The sequence below is a fragment of the Enoplosus armatus genome, chromosome 2, assembly GCF_043641665.1.
Source record: "Enoplosus armatus isolate fEnoArm2 chromosome 2, fEnoArm2.hap1, whole genome shotgun sequence".
NCBI classification, from domain to species: domain Eukaryota; kingdom Metazoa; phylum Chordata; class Actinopteri; order Centrarchiformes; family Enoplosidae; genus Enoplosus; species Enoplosus armatus.
Genome location: NC_092181.1, coordinates 18,040,701 through 18,064,910, shown reverse-complemented (window position 1 = coordinate 18,064,910; position 24,210 = coordinate 18,040,701). Strand labels below are relative to the sequence as shown.

The window sequence follows — 24,210 nt, the reverse complement described above, 5'->3', positions numbered from 1 at the left end:
GTCGATCTAAAGCCGGTCTTTTCGGATTATTTAATACAGTAATTTACAGCGACCTCAACACAATCTGTTGTAGTCTCCACTTCCGTTGTATCATTGAAGTATTCGGATAAAACTATAAAGAATTCCACTTCTGTAGTGTACAGTTTTACTATAGCATTTGTACAGTATGTTGTATTTTTAAAATAGGATTATTGCTGGTTTTCGTTTTGAGATGACCTTATTTTAAATATATTTCCACGTCAAATATTGAACCAAATAACACAAAAGCCATTAAAATGTTTTGCACAATTGAACATTAATATCCAACTGAAGCACTATACTGTAAGCAGTGTCTTTATTCTGCAGACTTCGAGTCCCATTTCCTGTTTGTATGTATGATATTCAGATCTCTATTATGCAATTTATTCAAATGTAAGAAGATAGTATTTTAAGTGTTTTGAGGAGGCAAAAGTAATACGGTTGTGCTTCACATATTGTCTGAAGGATGAATTACTAACAGGTAGGAATGCCAGAGAATTAAAATCAAATAAAGCAATGATTATTTGAGTTTGCATTTGAATTCAGTTGGGAGTTTAACATTGTTTGAAGAGCAAGCAACGCCAAACGAGCAATATATCCCTCCGGGGCGGCGAACATTTCATCAGTTAGCTGCTTTCTCTTCGGATTTGCTTTTGTTAAACGGGTTTTTAGGGAAATTGACAGAAACAGGTCAGATAAGGACTTGCTGTTTTACCAAACACTGCATGGTAAATATTAGGCTACAGGCTCATGATTATGTCCTGGCCTCAGGCTACTTCACAGTTACTAATATCAAGGCTGATAAAAAAAATAATTGATTTATTTTCTGTGAACATTTCGAGGCGATTTTCTTTAAAATTCACATGGGACTAAAACATGCTGGTACTTAGTTTCAATAGTATAATCTATATGCTGTATTTGTTGGTTGAATTTGCCGGAAGGGTACAGACAGAAATGCCCCACTAAAGTAGACTTATAGTCTATAAAAATGACCTTCCTACATAAAGGACGTCAGGTTATAGTTGCACTGTGAATGGGTTGACGTTAGGAGTTAATACCGTATAATGCACTGCTGCCTTGCAGCACGAAGAAAGAGAAACAGGATAAGGAGAAAAAAAAACTCATTATGAATACACAAACTCTCATGACTCATAAAACATCGAGCATCTACGTTTTGGCGAGTTAAACATTACCCTAGTTTAGTTTAAGCACAGCAGCTTTTATGGCTTCATGCAACCAACGTAAGAAGTCCCCAAAACCACGAAGGACAATAACACAGTTCCGTCTCTCTTTTGAAATGGAGGTTAACGTCCAGGCATGGGTGCAGTGTGCAGCCTGATAGGCCTGATTAAAACAAACATTTAAAAAAAAAAAAAAAAGCAAACCGTTTTTATCTCAACGACACACTCTGTTCATCATGATGTCAAAGAGGAGCTTTTAACTTATTTTCCTACAAATAATCACGCTTCAAGAGCAGATATTCAAATCTGAATTCTCAATTCAAGGGGAAATATAAATGCACTATAACTTTAAACTTAACTTAATTCTTAATTGCACACTAGCCTCTTTTTTTTTTTTTTTTAGCAGACTCACCGCATTTCACTGCATGTGTTGATTATGTGATAAATAAAACCGTCGAGTGTTATCTAAAAATGATGATAGGCCTACATTTTAAATCAGTTCAAGTTTCTTTAATTTTTTTTTTTATGTTTTACTAACAACTGCATAATGCATTCATAGTGTTGAGACAAGGCAACAGGAAGAGGAAATACAAGGGAGCAATATTATTTTTGGATACTGTGCTGAGGTTCAGGTGCAAACATGAGCGCGCTCCTACAAAAATGCAGATTTCATTAGGTGATGATGAATCTTACAGTATATCAAACATTTTAGGTGCGAAAAAATGTCTTTCAAGAGTCAGTGTCAGTAGACACAGTCAGTACAGGTTTCTCAAAAGTACTCCAAATACTGTCATTTAGCCGTTTCAGCTTACATGTACAGTGCAGATCCTATCCAATGTATACATAAATTAAATACTGTTTGGTTTTTGATTCATGAAACACATAAAACCGTTATGACGAGCAAATAAAAATGAAACCGCTTATCCTTTGCAGGGTCGCAGGTGGCTGGAGCCAATCTCAGCTGACAGCTGGGTGAAAGGCAGGGTTAAAAATGAAAGTAATTCACAAAATCTTAAAAAAAATAACATAAAAAAAAACGTGCCCACATAAGCAAATCTAGAAACATTATCCTAACTAAGTTTTGCTGTAAGTGTGTCCAGGCATTTAAAAGATTTTACTTCAGTAAATCCCACAAATGTGTTCAAGACATCAGTTTCAGCTTTATATTGACTTCGGCAGTAACAAAGTATCCATGTGCTAAACTTGCAAAGCATTTTTATTATCTCCTGCATTAACTGCAATAAAGACACCAATGGTTTACAGGCAACAAATATATTCATTTCAAACGCTTACAGACCACAAAAAATATAAATCCACAAAAAACATCTAGTAGAATCTTAAGAAGACTTAAAATCTTTGTTGATCTTTTGACATGATTGTACCTAAACATGTGGCAGGACCGACAGAAAACTCCTGCTGGAGTGACGATACTGATGAAAAAGAGTGACCTGTGAATCAGTATGAAGAGAGGGGGGTGGGTGGGGGGTGGAGAGGTTATATGTGTATTTTGAGACACACTAAGACTCCAGCTGAAGACACAGCACATGCATTATTTATGTGAGGCACTTTCTTGTGATTCACTGATGACAAATCCACAGGCGGAGTTGAGTCTGTTGTCCGTGTCGGTGCGGGCGGTGTCTGGGATCCAGATCCTTTTGTTTTCTTAGTGTTTTGGTAACATTACTGAAGACTGTGCCATTGACTGTAACAGAAAGAACAAAACTGCTTGTTTTCCACCCATGTCTCACAGATATACAGCAGCAATAACTTCCTTTAAATCATCATAGTTAATTTGCTTAGAAAGTTAAAAAGAAAAACAGGGGACATAATTAAAAACGTTCTGGTTTAAAAAGTTTTATTGAAACTGACGTGGCTGTCATTACCAAAATTCAAATAAAATAAATTAAATATTAGGAAACTTGCTACACTTTTTCCAAAGTTAAAGCGTTTCCAATAAACAAAGATGGGTTTTGAATAGAAATGTAACTACTTACCTTCCTTCAAACTCAAGCATGAAAAGTATTGATGCAAATGATGTACCCAGTTTAAAAACACTGTAATGTGGTTTTCTGAAGTGCAATTAATAAAATATGTTTATTAAACATGTGCATTTAATATTTTCATTACCACATCTATCGAGTTAAGACTGTAATATGCATTGCAGTCCGGGTGTGTTTTCATGCTCAGTGTTGTGAAATACAGATTCAGACCTGCTGAGTTTTATTTTTGAAAAAAGGCAACACAGCACAATGACAGTGTCTTAGTCAGCCTCGCAGATGGAGGTAATAGTCATTGCCTCATGGAAATAATCACCTTCACAAACGGGTTGTGTTTTGAGAGTGGTCACGCTCCAGACCGTTTCATTATTCTTTTGAAAGTTTAAAAAAGGACGTGGTTTGGTGAGACGGAAGGCATTAAAAATTAGATCGCAGTTCAAGATAGCCAGCTAAAAAGGTAAACAGACCCTCTCAACACTTCTCCAAAGACTTGCTGAATGAATCATCACAAAGTCGACAACTTACTTTCAAGGTCTTCGTTGTCGGAGCCCAGTCCATCTGACTAATCTGGGGTATTGCAGTTAGCAGGATACTGCTGGCTTTGTTAGCGTTCTCCTTCATTGTCTTCAGAACGTTGTCAACGCAGACCTAAGACAAGGGAAGAAAAACAACCGCTGGGGATAAGAATCACATACAGGAGTGCAAATTTCACTTCCTATAAAAATTGTCACAGTCATTGTATTTCCCGAAAATGTACTTTCACATGTAACCTATACTGATGCTAGAGAATGTTTGCACTGTGAATAACTTTAATAAGCAATTCATGATGTGAAGGAAGACACTATCCTGTAAAACCAGAGCTGCAGATGTGATAAGAACATCATCATACTCAACACACAGTATTTCTCTCAAATATTAATATTTAATATATTATTTCAAATGGAAATCATATGGGGACTGCCAGGAAAAGATACAACTTAGGAAAAAAGTTGTGAAGCCAATTTATAAAGATCTATGTGAATAATGGCACTGCTGTAATACAGATCTAACAATACTTAACCCTAATTTAGGGTTTTTAATACATTTTTGGAATTGTAACATGGAAAATAGAATTTTGTACAACAATAACATTCATCATAATACGACCCACTAAAAAGGGGATAAATACTGATTTATCGCCCAGGCCCACTTCATATTTCATTTCAAGTGGGAGCACATTATACTGCATAGATGTCAAGGAGAGTTCCAGCTCAATCCTGGACAGCAAGGTGAGCTGGTCTCGAGTTTATTCAAATCACTGCCACAACAGGACGTCAGCCACAGAATTAGCCGTCACTGCAAAAACCAGTTCACATCAGTGCAGATATGAAGATCAGTATATTGTTTTCCTAGCAGCCAGCTCTGCCCTGTGCTCCAGTGACTCATTATGTGGTGTTAATGAGTCTTGAGCCATTTCACCTGCCACATCTATGACACTGGCAGTCACCACATTATTCACAACTAACATCACTACAAGAAATAGGGGGAAATAAAAGTCCAAACCGTGCAATAAGTATTCTTATTTATCTGCTGTCAAACTGAGGCCTCCGTCACATGGTCAAGAGAACGTATGCAAGCATATCTGCATGAAATTATGTGACAATATCAAAGTTACTCAGCCAGACATAAAGTGTACAGTACAGTAAGTTACAACACTATTTCCGTCCTGTGCTCGTGTTTACCTCCTGTGCCCTTCATTAACCCCTCCCTTGAGTGCTTTGTTTTCATGTCACATTCAATGACTAGGTTCATGTTTTTGTGGTGTTTGCCAGGATGAAGACAGTGAAGCTGATGACTCAGTGTGACTCAACCTCCTCTGGCAGGGCTTCCACCGGAGGCTGGCAGGCAAGTCGACTGGGGGGGTGGTGTGTAAGGAGGGGGAGGCCAGGAGGTAGTATGAGGCTGGGTAGGAGCAGAGAGAGGGGGGGGGCGGAAGGATGTGGCGAGCGTTCTGCAACAGGAGGGGGAAGAGGTCAGCTGCAGGAACTCGGAAGTGGAGTTGTGAGTTGGGCTGGATCCGTGACAAATAAGCCAAAACTCGCCCACACGCAGTATATCAACTGCATGATCCGGAGTGTCTGATAGAGAGCAGGTCACTCGGAAGCCATAAGAAGCCACAGATAGTCTGGTCTGCTTGTGGAGCACAGATGGTGAAAAACTCTGTTGAGGACCCATCATACTAATAAATTTAAACACAATATCTGATCTAGAAACATTCTTTTATTCCTTAATAATGTAATATTTTAGTCATGTGCTAACAAAGGGGTCAAAATGATATCTAAAGGAAATAAAAATCTTTATTAAAAGCAAAGACTTGCTCTTTTGTTCACCCCTACAATTTAATACTCTTCTGCAAATCAGCTATAAGAGGAAGGAAGAAAAGCTCATCTTGGGACAGGACTGCCTTAAAAGTGACTTTTGTCATCCTGAACACAAGAATTATGTTTACTGTTTGTTTGTTTTTGTTAAATATCGTGGAAAAGTATACACATATGGACATGTTTGTTATTTTTATGAAACAATAAAAAGCTCTTTCACCAATTTGGAAGACACTGAATGTGTACCCAAACACTACAAAACCTTTTTGTAGACGTGACCGCAGTCAAACCACTAGCTCAGAGCTAGAGTGGGCGGATTGAATGTAATTGTGCAATAATTGTTTTATTGCATACTTTGGCACAAGTCGTCCACACCTGTGCATTTTAGGGGCACAGCACAATTTTATCTGAAGAAGTTAGTTTGCAGAGCCAATGGGTATGTGTCATAGACCCTCTGGGGTTCCTAGATCCTACTATTGGAATCACTGGTCTGACGTGACCTGGCTAATGCTTTTCAAACCACAGAGAGAAACTGTTAGCCAAAGAGGAATTCATCTATAATTGTTGGGTATTACCATAATTATGAGTAGGTCTGAGAGGTCACCAATACTTTTTTAGCATTTGCATTAAGAAGGTGTCACAGACACCCACAAATTAGTGGTGTTCTGAGTAGTGAGGAGAGTAAAAAGGGTAAGCCAAGCATCAGGCCACAGTAGCTTGAAGAGCCCAAGACCAAGATGTGGTTATCCTGGGCAGGAGGAGACAGTTGAGGATATGTTTTTCCTAAGTTTCTCCTCCAAAAGGTGAATGCCAGTTAATTGTGATACACAGGGACTTGACTAATAAGCTAGCAATAAGCGAAGATTGATCTGGGTCAAGTGTCAAAGTAGAGTTCCTGGAGAATAACTTGATGGGGGGTTGATGATAGGAAGAGAAAGAAGAAAAATGAAACCACCGAGTTTTAAACACTTAGCTAGCAGCTGATCACCTAGCTCAGCTGCTAGCCTGCAAGCAAAGTTAGCAAAAGAAACACAAAACTGTAACCCATCTACCATCAACACGGCTTAGTAAAGGTAGATAGTATACTTATGATAGCAGTTACAGTAGATAAATAATAAAGACATACATTTAGCTAATGTTATTATGTTATAAGCCTCCTGGTACCCAGATCATAGCTTTTATCCAAAATTCCTCCAGTGATGATAAGCTGAAGATAAGATCAGATCATCAAACAGACACCTAAGAAAATTAAAAGCAAATAACATGGCTAGACATGCTGGCTGTACAGACAAACAAACAAACAGAATAGGAAGGAAGTGATGTTGCCCAAAGTGCACCAACTGTGCATCACCCTTTGCTGACTCACATGACACAAACAAGGACAGAAGAGATACGGCTAATAAAAACGGCTGTTAGAACCTCCAGCCTGCCACTCACCGCCTCTTCATGTTCCTTCCAACAGTCATAGTCTGTTGCCATGGCGATGCTGGCATAGCACAAGCCGGCCTCCTTGGCGAGGACCACCTCTGGCACAGTGGTCATATTGATAACGTCAGCACCCCACTGCCGGAACATCAGGCTCTCCGCCCGCGAGGAAAAGCGAGGCCCCTCGATAGTCAGCATAGTCCCTCGCACATGGCACTTGATCCCCAGGCTCCGCGCCACCTCCACCAAAACCTGCACCAGGACAGAGAGTTAGTAACAGTCTCCATAAAGCCAATGGCGGAGGACGTGGGAACTGTTTACATGGTTTTAATAGATATTCATGTCATTCTGTAAACTGTAGTGTTGAAGGAATATCACACCAGCTGCTCTGCTGGATGCTGTTTCAGAAAATTTCAGAAATGTATGTAAACATTATCACCTTAACTTTCTTAATCAAGTAATTATATATTATGTTTTTTTGTTAAATGTAGTTTTTTTTATATCCATCAGATGTGGTTCAGCTGTCAGCCACTTGACTCAGTGTTTCAGTGTCCACAGGCTGTTTGAACGGTGCAGCTCAAGTGCTGCTTTCGCCTCGCCGCTATCTTCACACTTCTGGTCTATTTTGTCAGGCCAACTCATATCATTGTAGAGAAATATATTTCAGAATACATTTTGCAAAAGAAATAATTGTACAAAAGCCCAGGGAGTACAAGCAGTGGCGTGCACGAAATGAGATATATGTACAGGTATGTGAGGACTCACCTCTCTGGTTCTATTGCAGAAAGGCTCAGCCATGGGGATGTGGCACACACCTGGAGGACTGGTGGGCTGTCCGTCATATAGAGTCTGAGCTCTCTTGGTAGTCCTGGCAAAAAGAAGCAAACAGGAAGTTCTGAAAAGTTATTGTCAAGGCAACACAGGCAAATTACAGATGCCGTTGTTAGGTTCAATTGTTTCAAATTAACCAAATCCATATAAAATGATGTTTAGCAATGGCCGAGTGGACAAAGCTATTCTCGGAAACATTGTCAACATGAACACTAATTATATTAAGAACCAAGTAGCAAAGTTCAGTGTTTCCCATACATAGGCTCTACTTTGGCGGCCCGCCTAGGTAGATTAAGACCTGGTAAATAAAATCCAAATAACGTTTTTTTTTTTTTTTTTAATCAAGACGCGTAGCTGTCATTTCATAATGCACACAGAAACCGGAACGTTTTGGCAGCGCACCAGTTGCTGTCTCTCAGCATGCTAGCCGGCTTAGATATTTAGACCCACTGTGTGGGAGCATTATGGGTTCCCGGTTAGTTGTAGAGAAAATGGACAACATTTAGTGTCAAACTGTATGCCAACAGTGTTCAACGGAAGTCGGGATCGGTCTGTGAAAACACTTCAAACAATTGAACGTGTCGATTAGCGGAACGAGACAAAATCAGGCTGGAAGCTGCAGTTGTTCAGGAATGAACAGGTCAGACTCTTGGATCGAGCATTACTGACAATATGTCAGTATTTGAGTGCATTAATTAATAAGAATTATGGCCACTTGTTTACATTTTTCAAAATAAATTAAAAAAGTTATTTTCTGCATTTTTTTTGTTTTCCCTGCTGTACTGAAAACGTACTGAACCGTGACCCCAAAACCGAGGTAGCCTACAATTTTGTGTACTGTTAAACAGTTGGATGCCCAAAAACCGAGCTGAACACACACACAGTGCAAAGTGATCTATCGATATGTTAGTTAGCCAACATAACAGCAAACTAACTTTAGGTCTCTCTTAGTTACTGATAAACCTTTGTTTGACTAGTTTGTTACTGAACCTGGCCGTCACACACCGTGCCACCCACCACCACAAGTAGATTCTCAACCTGCGGGAAACACTGAAGTTAAAGTTATTTGTGTCACATTAATAAGCTTAGTGATGAAGTACAAGTTTATCAGAGTGGTTGAATTGTTTCCATCATTAAAACTATTCAGCATGTCATGAACAGCCCTTTCACAGCTATCCAGGACTACTATAAGTATTAACAGAGAACAGCAGCAGCCTGCTTTCTTGCGCCACGCAAACAATGGTTGTCCAATTCACAGCAGAGTCAGTGGAGTTCCACCAGGCACAGTGCCAGCCTTCCTGCCTTCAGCTCTGTATGGAGACGGGTCGGGAGACCACAAGAGACTGACTCAATTAGCCCAGTGACCGGAGAACACCCGGGATTTTGTGTCCCCCTGTATCCTCCTCTCAGCTTGAATTATAGTCTACTGTTCAGTTATAAAAAGGTATATAGATCATAATGTAATGAGGTGATCAAAAAGAATTGTACTGATTCATGGCATAAGTTTGGTTCTCTTCTATTTTCCCAGGGATTACTTAGTCATAACACAATTATTTCAGACATCCAAACTATGAATGGCTCCATCAGCAGTAATAGTTTAAGTTTATGCCCAACCCTATCTCTTAGTCATAACTCTGGCATTGGAGGACTAAAGTCAATGCTTAAATACAGCGAGCCAGCTGCAGCTCCACCCTGCTGAAAAATCAATAACAGTAGTGTGTGGGCCAAACTATGAGCGGAGTAGAAATCGAGTTATCTTGGCCTGGCATTTCATTAGCAATACAATCATTGTTGCAAAGAATGGCTCCCACAGCCTATTACTGCCAAATATTCAAATTATTCCTAAAATGCAAAAAGGATATGCTATGGACAACTAAGCATTAGACATATACTGCGAATTCTCCAGCATCAATGCAGTTTGGACATCATCCTTGCACCCATGTTGGATTAAATCTGTGTTTTTTTGTACCTATTAGTCATTTAATATGTATCTAAAAATAATCACTGATACATTTTAAAATATAGATGGTCACATGAAAAAACAGATCAGCTTAGTGTCAATGCTGTTGAGATGCCACTTGGTCAGTGTGAGGAAATTCAGCACTTTTATCAAATGTCAAGATCAACTAATAGTACAAAGTAAAGAGAAAGTAAAAACAAAATAACTTAAATCAAAAAGGTCAAACTAGGATTTGGAACCTGTGTTCAAGAGGCATTTCAGGCCTCTGTGAGACAGTAATGCTTCAGACTCAACAAAGCTGGCAGGACTAACTTAAAGCAACCAAGTGTTTGGTTTGGAGTAGTCACAGGGAACAAGCAAGCAGGCGTGACATAACAATTGTGGCATCAATAAAGTGAAGCCTTAGAAACATGCCGTCACATGCTGTGGGACAAGTCTGAACAAGTCCCAACAAGTAACTTCCTCATTTCTGATAAATAGATCTTGTCTGTGCTTGATGCTGGTAGTTGAGCTATTCATCTGCTTAACCAACACGGGCAAGCAAAGCCACAGGCAACGTGATGCAGTCGCATACAAGCGTACAGGGGAACAGACTGTGGGAAGGCAGTTTAGTACTCATTTCAATTCAACCAGCCGTGTGCAAACTCGCTGGTAACAAATAATCCATCCTTCTTAAACAGCACCTCTCACTGTACAAACCGAGTTATTTCATGGAATTTGTGCAATCAGCTAACAGGGTCATGCTACACATAAAAAGGTATGTGTATGCCTGGAGGTCAGACGGTGCTGAGAAAGTGTGCTTTCCCATGTCAATGAATAAGAAAGATAGTCTCAGGTTTACCAGCAAGCATGTCTAACTCTGAGTGTGAATTTCTAGTGATCGAAACCCAGAAATACAAGTTTATATTCAAGAGTTTTGTTGCGCCCTTGAATCTAAAAGAAACACAGGACAGTAATCGGACAACCCCAAAATGTGGGAAGGAAAGTAGGTCTTTATGTGAACAAGAGCTCTCAGCCACTAAAAGCTGATATCAGCTGAGTAAATTGAATGATTGAGAACTGAAGGCTGGAATTCTGACAACTCAGAGAAAGTGATACACTAAATGAAACACGAGGCAGACAGGAAGAAGCCCTGACTGTTTACAGAAATATCTCTGTTACAAAGTTCACGCTCCAGACGATCTGTTATCATATTGATGGTGTTTCCGTATGTGGCACGTCCCAGCGACAGCATTTTAAATTCTCACTGAAGCCCTAAGCAAACTATGATACTTGAGAGTGCAACAAAACATCTGGCAGAGGTTAAAAATTCTTCCCACTGAACATCCTCGTAAACAAATATTGGCTTTGACAAACGTGTCAAACATGGTGAGTAAAGTCCTTCCCCCTTTCTCACTCGGCTATCCAGACACTCTGGTCACACAGTAACATGAATCCTGACAATGAGATGTGTGGGAAGATGCTTGAATTACAATAGACCTCATGAAGAGTCATTACAACCAATGACAACCTTTGACAGAAGGTCAAACTACTGAAAAAGGAACATAAAACATCACAACCACTTAATTCACATAAATGTCATACTGTGTAAGTCGATCTATTTAAATAATAGATAATAATAATAATAATGCTGTACGAGAATGTCAGTCATTTGATTTAAAACGTCTTATACTGTATACCTGAAAATAAGTGTGATCAGACAGACAGTCTTAAAAGGGTGAAAAGTTCCTTTATATATTTGGACATTGGGTGGTCTGTATTGCACTGGTGCACTTTTCAGCCCACCTACACAGAACCCTTTTTAATGTTCTGTCTGATAACAGTCAATAACAAAAGCCAAGATAAACATACTCAGTTAAATGTATTTTCACATTGAAAACATAGAAGAATTACTTTAAAGTGCTGTTTCTGTTTCCTATACGCACTGGGAGAACGTGCAAAAAATACCTGAACCATAACCTGCTGTTGTGGTCAAATCCCACTCACCTGTCAATGAACTGATCAATGATGACAATGTCTCCTGGCTGAATCTCCTCTCGGAGAGACCCACACGCCGTGGTAACCAACAGATGTGTACAGCCCTCTTCTCTCAGTGCCCAGATGTTGGCCTGGTAGTTCACATTGGACGGCATTATAGTGTGTTGCCTCCCATGTCTAGGGATGAGAAAAAGTATTTTTAGGTCAAACATTAAAACATATGATTGGATTTAACATGCACCTCATTATTAGATGGAGTGAAATATTGCAGAAATACAGACAATGCATATTTCTCAGTATATTTGACAAGTGCAAGGTTTTTCCACTAGATGGGGCCAATAGAGAACACATTTTCATAATCCACATTTTAAAGTAAAGTAAAACACCCTTTCTTACCTTGCAAGGAGCACACATTCTACATTTTTTATCTTCCCCAGTATCAGAGCATCGGATGGCTGTTCAAGAAGAGCAGAATAGACCAATTATACATCACACTACTATAAAGGGATCATTTACTAGCAGAAAATAGGCCAGAATGCCATAAGAGCATATTGTTTACGCTGCTCTATTTGACAAGAAACATCTTTGGACCACAATTTCACAAAAACAAAACTAACCTTTCCATACGGCGTGTCAACATAACGCTCCGTCCTTCCCTCCAAGATATCTGGATCGTCAAGGCCTGAACCACCAATTATTCCAATCTACACAAAGAAAATTGAGAAAGTCATCAATAATCAAACTATATCAGAATTAATATCTGGCTAAAACACTTTCATCATTTGTATACCAATTTAAAAAGCACAAATATATGAAACATTTCATAATGTGTTCCACATACAGTATGGGGAAATTAGAGCATGGATGAAAAACACAATTCATTACCAAGCAACAGACTCCAAGACCGCTATAACAAGACTTGATGCGGTTATTTCACCTCTAAAAAAGGGAGAAAGCTGCTTGTGTTTGTACATATTTACTTTACTGTTAACAGCAGTGCTCCAAGGTAAATATATTTACTCAAGTACTGTATTCTATTTAAGCTTTGCTACATATTTACTTTACTGTTTATAGTCAGTTAACAGTAGTGCTTGAGGGTTCAAGGGGTGCAAGGGATCGTTTACACACACACACACACACACACAGCAAAGCATAACAAGAAAACTATTCCGTTTGATGGAGCTAGGGGGATTCGTTTAAAAGTCTCACAGCCTGGAGAAAGAAGTACTCAAGTCTTCTACTCCAGCTTTGTTACATTTCGAAGACAAAAGTTGTACTTTTTTTTTAATCCACTTATGTGACAGCTGTATTACTTACTAGTACTTTGCACATTCATATATTACATAACATATGATCAGATCCTAAAATATGATACATATTCATTCCCATAGTCATAGATTAAACAACCAACAGTATATTAAAGGGATCAAATTTGTTCCCCCTACACATGCATCAATACATTAATAACAATTATACTCCAATATTACAACATGTAACATTATAACACTATCTCCTTGCATATCTCCTGCAGATTGTAAACTAAGCTGCTGTTTGTTTGTCTGAATGTGCGTTAGGGTTTTGCGTTTGTTTGAAAAAAGAGCATTAACACTGACAAAATGAAGTTTTCGGCGTTGTATTGCTACTTTGACTTTGGGTATTTGGACACTACCTGCTGACAGCTGTCACGCTGCAGTCGGGTAAAGCTGCACTCTGTCTGGCCACGTGCCAAATCAACTGTACCTGAGACGGTTCACCTTTTGCTGTTTTAACAGCACCACACTTATAGAGCAATCTTGCAGTTAGCATGCTCATGTTAGCTTGTGTTATTTAGCCATGGCCGTTACTAAGACTGTAGACTAATAAGTACAGCTTTGCTAATAAGGTGAGCTGAGAGCTTTTCCCGCACTTCCAGGTTTGTCATAACGTTAACTGCACATCTGGCATGAAATTACGTTAACGTTGGCTATGCTTTCGTATTGATTTCCCTCTGGCACCGAGTCCCAACACACAATGTTCAGTTAGTAAGACTTTCAAAGTGACATTAAATTTTAGGATATTACCTTAATGGGAGCCGAAGAAGCCATGGCGACAGTGCTCTTGCCGGTAAAAGTGAAGATTTTACCAAGTTGTGAGGAAGACGTTTTATAGCCACGACCGTTAACAACATCCGTTTGTTCAACCGACTTCTTTCCTCTTCCTGTTTGATTTGTTGGCCTTCAAAGTAAAAGCAAGGCGATACACATACAGTTGCCAGTTGTTTTAGGCTAATTTATTGCTGATAGGTTTTCAAAGCAAATTATTTATTTACCTTTTTACTTACCTTGCAGGTAAACCGTCGGTTACCATTCAGTTGATAACAATACTAAAGTCCACTTGATGCTTGAAACGTCCCGTAATCCATCAGTAAACAGAAGGTCTGCTTTAACACTAGGTGTTTGTATTTTTGTAGCTAAGTAAGAAAGTGAAGACTTTTCAGCTTAATCTACACCTCCAGCAATATTTACCATACCACTATACTACTACTACCTACTTTCATAACTGTATACTCTGTCCTCATTACCTGTCTCAACCAAGTTGATATGCTCACTGATTTTCATATTTTATAAAAAGCACAGTGTAATCAATAAAGTATTTCTGATTCTGATTAAAAATAAAAAAGCAAGATGGTCTACAGCCCTGTGAAGAATATTGTATGTGATTTCTAGTAATAGACTAAACAGTGTATAACCCTTTTATGTGAACATTCCCTGGCTGGATATGGAAACAATTTAGAGAATAGAGAATTATATTTTTAAGTTTGCTCATAAAAATGGACACTGCTGAGTCCAAAGACCAAAGAAAGACCTCATGCATACACACACATTTGACCATAAGGATAATGCTATTCCTGGCTTTATAGTCAAGTGGTTCATTGATCATCTTGTTTCACTTCTGCCTTCACAGTGCGAGTTTGAGAAAAACAACAACTGTCTTTTCACACACATACAGAGCCTTCAGACGTGTTTCCTCAAAACCTTGTCACAGCCCAAATTAAGAATAGATTAAACATCAAAGGCTTTATTTAATTAACAGATTTGTACTATTCAATAAAATCAAGAAATTAAGTTTTCCATCCAACCCTTCTACAATCAATCCAGCACTTCTTCTGCAAATCTGTAGTGTGGAAGGTATTTGAAAGAGTGTGTGTGTGGTGTTGTTGTTGTTGTTGATCTTAGGTGTTGCAGGTTCCTGGTTGGTTGGAGCTGGGGGCCATCAAGGAACTGGAGGCAGTTGGCCACTGTCTCCAGGTTATATAAGGCCTGCCCCATCCTGGTACCTCCATGTGTTACACTGGTTTTTGATTTTCTGTTGTTTATTTAGTATTTTCTTAGTAAGCCTGGTAGTATATTCCTCATTTGTTAGAATCAACATTTATTAAATCAATTTCATTAAATAAGATTCCTTTCTTTTAGTCAATTCCTCACGTTACACAACTAGTAAAGGCAGCTGGCTACTCTCTCAACACACTATTATGGTCATAATCCTCTTCTCTTGGATAAAGTGTGAAATGGCACTTTTATGATCTATATTCCAATGGGTTTAGTATTATTATTCATTTCATTCGTCTTCCTCTTATTAGTATTATTATATCAGTATTCGGATAGATGTGTCAGCTAAATAAATGTGATGTAATATTTACCGTGTGATCTGTGTGCATAGTGAAAACACCCAACACTCAATCATAATGGCAATTCTATAACTATCATATAAATAACAATGATTGTAAGCATGTTTGCACTGCCTGTCATGTAAAAACTAAGTCTGACTACATCATTTTTGCACACAATTAGGCCATCAGATAACAAAGCCTCAGTCTAGCTGAGGTCCCATTAAGTAGTTGGCTGCTATTATTGATATGAACCCAACAATACTTCAACATACTCAGTTTGATCCTACATGAAATACTAAATGGCACAGAGTTGCTCATTACAATTTATTTTAAATAAAAGTCAATACAAAAGAGCCCATTCTGAAATCTAAACACCATTTGGAGATAAGTACGACACCATGAGCGGCAGGTAGAAATTGTTTTTTCCTCAAGAATATAGCAGACTTATAATAACAGAAAATCACTGTAATCAACATTATCCCTGAGAACACCTTAGAAGTACATCCATTGAGGAGAATGAATTTCCAGAATAAGAATTGACTCTTAAAAAAAAAAAAAAAAGAAGAAGTGTGATATATTATTCCACTTTGCCTTGTTCATCATGGCACTTTGCACGCAAAATTGGATTGTTTTAGGTGTTTGTTAACACAGTCAAGAAACTAGACCTTGATGGTCTAAAACTAAATTTATCCAATGATGACCACTCTCCGGTTCAACACGGATATCTGTGTCTGTCACGTAAGCCAGCCTCCAATGAACTGTCACAGTAGAAAAGACTTGCGGTGGCATTGGAATACAGGTCTGGTGAACTTCAACATATTGAAGATTGTTTTGATCTAAAATACTGCTGGCAGGCATTAGCAGCTGAGGGTGAATCCATCAGTTCCCACCACACATAGCGGGAGTCTACAGTTCCATATGACTACGCCAGAGTGTAGGGAGAGGCGGGGTCTACTGGGTCATCTGTATTATTGTCGATTGGGGTGTCCTTGTTAGTGCCGCTGGCCTGGGTGACGATGTCATTAGCAAAAGAATCACTGTCACTATCAATGGTAATGACAGTGGGTGAGCGCTTCTCTGTGCGTTCATTACTCTTGTGCCTTTTGCTTTTCTTCTTGTGTTTCTTCTTTTTCTTATGGTGACGCTTGCTTCGCTCATGCAAGTTTTCCTCATTGACGAGCTCCACGCTGAGGCTCCTGCTAGTCTTTCTTGACCTCTCTTTGGATTTTTTACGATGCTTCTCTTTGCTGTTTTTCTTGTGTTTCGTTAACAACGTGGGGGAGTCACCTTCAGCATTGGAAAGTGTGTTTTCAGACGGCTCTTCCAAATGTCTTGTTTTGTATTTCCTCTTTCCACCAGGCTTGTCGTGGTGAGATCTCCTTTTCACTGAAGGAGAGCGGCTGCGGGAGTAAGTCCTAGATCGAGAATGCCTCCTGTCCAGTCTCCGCGAGTCCTGGCTCCTGGAGCGAGAGTTGGAGTACCGATCAGAGTACTTGCGGCTGCTGTAATAATAGGACCGTCTTTCTGTGTAATGCATCCCACTATCATTTCTCTCTTGGTTGTAATGCCTATTCAATGGATAGCTGTGATCACCGTCCCTCCTTTTATAGTTACTGTCACATTTTGAGTAGAAGTCTCTGCCACTGGAGTAAGCATAACCTCTCTCTCTGGATAGAGTGCTGACACTGCTGTGGGAAATCACTGGGCTCCTGCTTGAGTGCCTGCGCTCTCCGCTTCTTGATCTCCTCCTTCTCCTACGCTCTCTGTCCTTTGACCAGTGACTCTCCCTAGATCTATCATTACTGTCAAATCTCCTATCGGTGTCCTTTCTGTCTGACTTACTGGATGTCTTGTGTCTGCTAGATGTTGAAGAGCTACATCTTTCTTTGGAACCCAGCTCCTGATAGGGGTCTGTTTCTACATTTTCTGACCGTCCAGCACCACTTGGATCACTACTCTGTGAAGCTATAGGACTGAGACTGGAGAAGCGGATGTGTTGAGGTAAGAGAGGCACATTTTTAGTATCTTCACTGGCAGACTCTTCAGAGTCAGAGGAGAGCTGAACCAGCTCAGGAGTCCTCTCTGCTGTTGGCTTAACAAAATTTACAATGACACAGTCATCGCTGTCATAAGACGAACACTCGTCGTTGTTAACTTCACCCTGAATCACGTCTGTTTGGTTATGAGGAATAATTTGCTGTGGAGAAGCCCCAAACTCTCGTGTCTCCTCCTCTAAACTGCTGTCTGAGTCTGAGTCGAGGACTGACAGACACTCTGTCCTGCTCTGCTCTGCTGTTGTAGAATACGATGGCCCAGGAGTCTCATCATCCCACACAGAGTGGCTCAGAGTAGATGTGGAGTCTCCTGGGGGGTCCAACTCCACCGAGTGTTCCTCATCCTCTGAGATAGCTATTACAGACGAGTTGGAGCTGCTGTCCTCATTTGAGGAAGGGGCTGGGCAGTCATAGACAGCATGCTGGTCATATCCCTCCATATTGAAGGGGGACTTTGCAAAGCAGATGAACTCATGCAGAAAGTGCTCTGTGCGCCCCTGGAGGAACGGCCTGAGCTCTTCCTGAATAGCTCCATCCTCCATGTCATAACGTGTAATGCGTGACATGATGATGTGCTGAACTATGTTGACCAAAGAGCCATGGGCCCCATATAGGACAATGAGTTCTCTTTTGAGCCAGGGGATCAGTCTATGTAGGCAGGCAGGATTTCTTCGGAAAAACTCAGCCGAGGTGTCTCGGGAGCGGCCACCATCGCGAACACTTCGAACCCTCACGCCCCGTCGGTACAGTTCCCTCCTGAAGTTTATCATTTCCTGCTCTCTGACATGGTTCACTGCCCTCCCTTCACTCGCAGCTCTCCTCTTGGCTGCCAACCTCATCATCATGCGCCGAATGTAACGATCCTGAGGTTGTTGGTTTGTTGAGGCTTCAAACATTACTCCATTGTCTGGAGGTGGAGATGTCCTTCCACGCATCTGTCGATGGACTCCGGTAAGAGTTGTACGGTATCTAAACCGCACTCCACCAAAAGTCCCAAAAGAGCCATTATCCAGCGGCTGCAAGTCATACTTCTTAAAGTCTTGCTCTGATTTTATACTGTGATAGATTGAATTAAATGGCTGTTTGCATAGAGGGCACTCGGCTTTGTTCTTGGACCACTCATGAATACAGCGGAAACAGAACTTGTGCAGGCAGAGGTCCAGGTAAGAAATGTTGTTAAATATGTCCAAACAGATGGGACACTTGGAGTCCGGCGACACATCTGCAGACATTGCTTCAGAGGTTTTCCTTCTGCCACTCTTCTGGCTCTGCTGCAGAGCAATCTTGATTGCTGACATGATCTGACATGACAAGAAAAAATAGGTTAAAATTAGTATGAAATTGGAAAAGTCTCACATTCACCAAACAAGAATGGGAAGGGTAGCCATAGAGTAAACTGTAAAATTCTACTGAGGTGCTGCAGTTCACAATCAGACCTGTAAAACCATAAGTAGCTTCATCTTAAAATTAACCCTACAACACACCAGATTCATTAGGCAAGTCTGCACACTGTGACTTGTACAGAAAACATTATGTGCCACATTAAATTGCACATGCTGCAGCAATTTTTAACTTCTAGCACCCATGCTCTGCACATGAAAAGAATGCAAGAGTTCAGCATGTTTCTTCACATATACAGTATGCATCAGATTCATCCATAAATCCTTGTTGAGGATTATGACCTGCTGCTGTTGACAGGTGTGTCCTCATCTTTTTTTGTTATAATGAACAAATCCTCATCATAATTAAAAATAAATAAATATGACTTTCAACAAATTTCACATTGTACAAGATACTCTAAGGTAAGCATTATGTCTATTTTCATTATTATGACATACCAGCTTATTTTGTTATAACATGAACTTGACTGGCTCCCTCCAAATGTGAAGAGTACAAGAATAAACATGCATGGCTACATAAATAGCCTTTCATACATTCAAGAAGCCTTCCTTACTCTATTCATACACAAACGATTTGATACGAGTGATTATCTGGTAGTAATGAGGAAAAAAATCTTATTAGGTTAACAAACATTTGGTGTTTAACTCGAATAAACCGTAGATATTGTTATATAGTAACGTCAGACGTCTGTGATACATATCTACTATGACGGTCCTAACGTTACATCAGGTCTATTCACGCTGTACATTTTAGACCCTGGAAATACCTTATTCATCTATGGCTAACCTAGAGAGACATCTAACCACTGAAAAGAACACATCTGAACGAGCCTGGTATTTAATAGATTTTCCCCTTCCCCACCTTCGAAAGCGTTGTTGTTTTCGGTTAACATTAGTTAGCTTAGCAGGTTAGGCTACAACAGTGCCTTGCGCCCTGTTTCTGAGGTTCCCTCACCCAAGTGAGTAACGTTAACGTTAGTGTCGGTAAACACTTACAAATACGTTAGATACAAGTTGTTTTATTATCTTAACAATCCTGACATTTACACAAATATTTCTGTCAGAAGTACATTGACGTCACCCCTGATCGAAACTGCGAACTCTAGTTCACGAACTGATGAACTTGGTTGGCTAAAGTTAGCAAGCTAGCTAGCTAAGTGGTAGCGTTATAGCTATTTAGCTAGGTGGGCTAGGAGCTCTACGGCTAGTAAGGACATACGAGAAAAGTTGGTTCAATATTTACCTCGGACTTTCTCAAACACGTATGTGAATGGCAAATGATTAGCTCTCCCCGTTTTGTAGAAACCCATTTATTTCTACATAAATGTTATTCCTGAGCAAATGTTTACAAGACCAACAGCCTGGCTTCTCCTTCCATAGCCTACCGTACATTCTTAGTGTTTTTTAATTCATAAAGCTACAAGCCACTACCGGCCTTCACAATAAAAGCGCCATCTTCACATTTTGAAGAAAATTTAAACACAAAATCAAATCATCTTTTTAAAATGATTTCCCATTTTCATTCTTAGTGACAATAGCTGATATTCAATGTACTTACTGTACTGTAACCGGCATGAAGCACATTTCCGGCCGACAGTTAACAGAATAAGAGCCATTAAGGTCTCGTTTTATGATACCACATACTGTACATATGTAGTGTTATTTATAAGGTGAGTGTTCTCACTTCAGTTATAATAGTCGGAAGCATGTGTGAAACATCATTTGAGTCATATCAGAGTAAAAATAACATATTTGCCAGCTGAATTTAAAAATAAAATCTTGAGCTTATCAGGATTGCTATCTGGAAATCCAGTTCAAGTTCAGTGGTTACCTTATGCTGTACCAGAATTAGTGTCTCCATAAAATACCAGAAACTGAGTTTCTCCTTTCAACTGATAGCATTTGCTTTTTACTTGCATTACACTCCACCCCAGAATCCTGCTTCAAAAGGAAATGCATCAAACAACTGGAGTAGCATGTTATCAAAATGTCATTTACAGGTAACTGCTACAATACTATGGCTGAGTTTGCAAGCAATTTTTTCTTTAAACTGATGAGATCTGGCAGTGACCTGGAAAATCTGTTTCTAAAATATACAACAGCCGCTCATGTGTGAAAGCATCAAAACATTCATTAATAATCACCACTATTTACATGAATCTGTAAAATCACTCCTACTCGTGAATTACTTTGTAATATTTTATTGCCATATACACAGTTTTTACAACAGAAACTCATGAAAATTATTGAAATATTTCAACTTCAGTGATGACCATGTGTCTCAGGGAGACCTGGAACAACTTCACCCGTCTCCAGGATGGTGTCACCCTAAACACAAAAACAAGGACAAGAAAATTAGAAATACTCTTTTCCTCCATCAAGACATCTAAGAGAGTAGCTCTTCTAGGCTCAGAGCATCTCAGGACAGTGGCCTGTTTGCATGGAATCAGACAATGGGACAATCTGACCTTCCCATGGCTGGTAAAATAGGCTGATAAGCAGCTGTACATACAAAATAAATAAAATAAAAAGGAAGATTATAGTGATTATAGGAAAAACAAAAATGCAATGTTAATATTAATAAATGAGTCATACTTACTGGGAACAGCTTGGGTTTCAATTCCACAATGCCATATGGCCTTTTCTGTGAGGAACAATGACATTGTTATTTAGTATGCCTACTGATCAATACATTGCCACTTGACTGAATATTCCACTTATAAACTGAAACTGCTGTATGCATAAATTGAGTAATGTATGGTACCCTTGAACATGCAATAAAGTCAATGCTGCATATCCTTCATTCAAAGTGCTCCTGCTTTCTTTGCAATTTACCCTACTTGAAAGCTACCTAAAGAATGAAATAACACTGTTTAACTCATGGCTCTGTTAAAGCTCACGACGAACATACACAACAACAAAAGACCAACAGCCAACTTAGACATTCAGACAATTTAAGGTCTAACTCTAATGCACATAACTCCAGGAGTCCTGCTTATCAAGTCATAAGATTCTATTCACCAGATATATACCATGCTCATAGCATGTAATAGGTCTCTATTCTGTTTACTCCTTATTTGTTTAATAAAATCACTTATCATCAATTATGTTTAACATTTCTGTTGACTTACAGCAACATGGTATTTCACGTAGTAGTGAACAATCCAAGCAGGTATCAACAGCCGTGTTAATGTGAAAACGCCACCTCTGTATGCTTTGTAGGTCTGTAAGGAGATACACATTAGAGGCAGATAAATATTACAGGCAATTGAATAAGGAAACTGAATTGAAAAGGTGTTGCTTTGTGGACTTGGACACATTACATCAATTAATTACTTTGTCAATAAGAAAATAGTGATACTATTACAACTTCCCCGAGCCAAAGATGACGCGTTAAATTTTTTTTTAAAGAAGAGGAAAAGCACAGGTTACTAATAATATTAATGTGAGCTTTATTCTGCTCAAGTGTCCCAGTATGCCAGCACAGAGTGAAAGTGAGCCAGCATACACAGCACCAGGACCAGGAGATTTTATGTCTATGACATAAGATAACCTAAGGAAGATCTTTGTACTAAATAATGAAGCAGAGTTATTTCCGTTCATATGCATGTACTGGATCATAGGTCACCATAAGAAAACCATCAAAATCACTCACTCCATGTGAGGAAAGCAATGTCAAATCGCAGCAGGTTTATTTTGCCTTATTTAACCAAGTGTTCAGTCACTGCAAATTATGACATATGATAAGACCTCCCACTCAATATAATCATATGATAAATAATGGAATATGTTATTATGTTATTATTATTTCGACAAAGGGTAAATACTCTAATTCTGAGTTTTTTTTACTTTAGACTTGAATGTGATACAACTAAACATGCCTGTAAATTGAAGAGAGCAGTACATTGGGTTAACTTAGCTGTTTCACCACGTTGGATGCGAGTGAAGCTGTAGAATACGTTAACTTTAATAAAACTGACAGTAGTTACACTATATAGCTAAACCGTTCAGCTTTGTTCACTGTTATCGGCGGTGGTTGTTTTGCTAGCAAGTTAGCGTTAGCTGTGTATCAGCACTCACGTAAAGTCTCCACAGGCTCTTGGGCTCCAGAAAGCCAGCCCAGAACTTGGCGACGGCGCCGGGAGGTTTAGCTTGTATCACGGGCTCCCTCGGGCTGAGCTCCTGGTCCTTCAGCCACTGCCTCCGGAGCTTTGAAAGCTGCTCGAAACGGAGCTTTTCGTCTGGTGTGTACCCAGACATTGTTTATTTCTGGATGTTCAACCTCAAAAAACCTACAATGACACCATGGAGGACACTTCCCTCTGCAGGCAAGTGCACCAACGAAGAAGAAATACAGGAAACGCGGCAGAGATCGAACAGTTCGACAAATTCTAGTGCGACACCTACTGGACCGGAAGAGAATGTGTAACATCTGTAATGTTTCATTTTGTGTATTTATTTTTATGTTATTTTCCTATTTATAATACAGTTATACATTTCTGAACTCCTGAATCATTGTGAGACTGACAAAAAGCAGAAGCAGTGAAGTCTCTTTGATCTTGAAGTATGGCAGTCAGGTTTGTTCAAAACTTGCAAGCAATTGATTCAGTCATCGTTTCTGGTTCATGACATGTTCATGATATGCAATCTTTTACAGATGTGAGTCACACTTCACCAGTGATCAACATTTATCACCATCTTAATGTTTTTGGTGTTTATGCACAGTTTTGTCCACTAGATGGCGAAAATCACAAGGACGATGAGGACCTTGTACATTTTCATGAGCAACAGGCCTTTTAAAGGGGCACCACCGAGGGAGGATCCAGTGTTTTTGGAGCTTGACCCATACTAGGGCCTATGAGGGTCTGCGAACAGGGCGATAAGCGTATCAGTGACCGTGGCAGGGCATTATATCTTGAATGTAATGGGCTCTCACTGTGAGACTGATATGCTCCCGTGACGTCACAGATGATGTCACCATTCATCTGAGACCCTCCCATTTTGGCACCTGATTAATTTTATTTATTCAATATGAACTGAACTAATAGGTTGCAGCACAACTATCTATTTATTCAGTCATTGAACCAGAACCAGAATAATATATAATATGATTAAATAATGATACTTAGTGTTTGTATAATGTTATATATGTTACAAATTCTTCATGAAGTCATGCTGAACACAGCATTCCGGTACAGTAGGTGGCGGCACACCTTACACGCACGTTTGTAGCCATGACAAGAAGAAGAAGAAGACGACGACGACGACGGCGAAGAAGAAGAAGAAGAAGAGGCATTACTCTCCGACTCACTAACACGGTCCTGTCGGTCACATGTAGGATAATGGATGTAAATGGCAAAC

General features: G+C 39.6%; 3 protein-coding genes across 3 annotated transcripts; all 3 read right to left on the bottom strand.

Annotated features, from left to right (window-relative positions):
* Positions 1-2,397: 2,397 nt before the first annotated feature.
* Positions 2,398-14,092, bottom strand: mtap (methylthioadenosine phosphorylase). The gene is made up of 9 exons (XM_070915762.1): positions 14,067-14,092; positions 13,807-13,960; positions 12,364-12,450; positions 12,143-12,201; positions 11,756-11,923; positions 7,744-7,846; positions 6,991-7,230; positions 3,722-3,844; positions 2,398-2,901 (listed from the first exon to the last, which is right to left on the bottom strand). The coding sequence occupies exons 1-9, from the start codon at positions 14,090-14,092 to the stop codon at positions 2,863-2,865; spliced, it is 999 nt and encodes a 332-aa protein (XP_070771863.1). The 3' UTR covers positions 2,398-2,862.
* Positions 14,093-15,713: 1,621 nt separating this feature from the next.
* On the bottom strand, positions 15,714-20,225 carry toporsa (topoisomerase I binding, arginine/serine-rich a). Its single transcript, XM_070915747.1, has 2 exons — positions 20,093-20,225; positions 15,714-18,750 (listed from the first exon to the last, which is right to left on the bottom strand). The coding sequence occupies exon 2, from the start codon at positions 18,745-18,747 to the stop codon at positions 16,318-16,320; it is 2,430 nt and encodes an 809-aa protein (XP_070771848.1). The 5' UTR covers positions 18,748-18,750; positions 20,093-20,225; the 3' UTR covers positions 15,714-16,317.
* An 809-nt stretch (positions 20,226-21,034) lies between these two features.
* ndufb6 (NADH:ubiquinone oxidoreductase subunit B) lies at positions 21,035-23,176 on the bottom strand. The gene is made up of 4 exons (XM_070922248.1): positions 22,930-23,176; positions 21,981-22,073; positions 21,449-21,493; positions 21,035-21,177 (listed from the first exon to the last, which is right to left on the bottom strand). Exons 1-4 carry the CDS (start codon positions 23,107-23,109, stop codon positions 21,112-21,114), a joined length of 384 nt encoding a protein of 127 aa, XP_070778349.1. The 5' UTR covers positions 23,110-23,176; the 3' UTR covers positions 21,035-21,111.
* Positions 23,177-24,210: the final 1,034 nt, after the last annotated feature.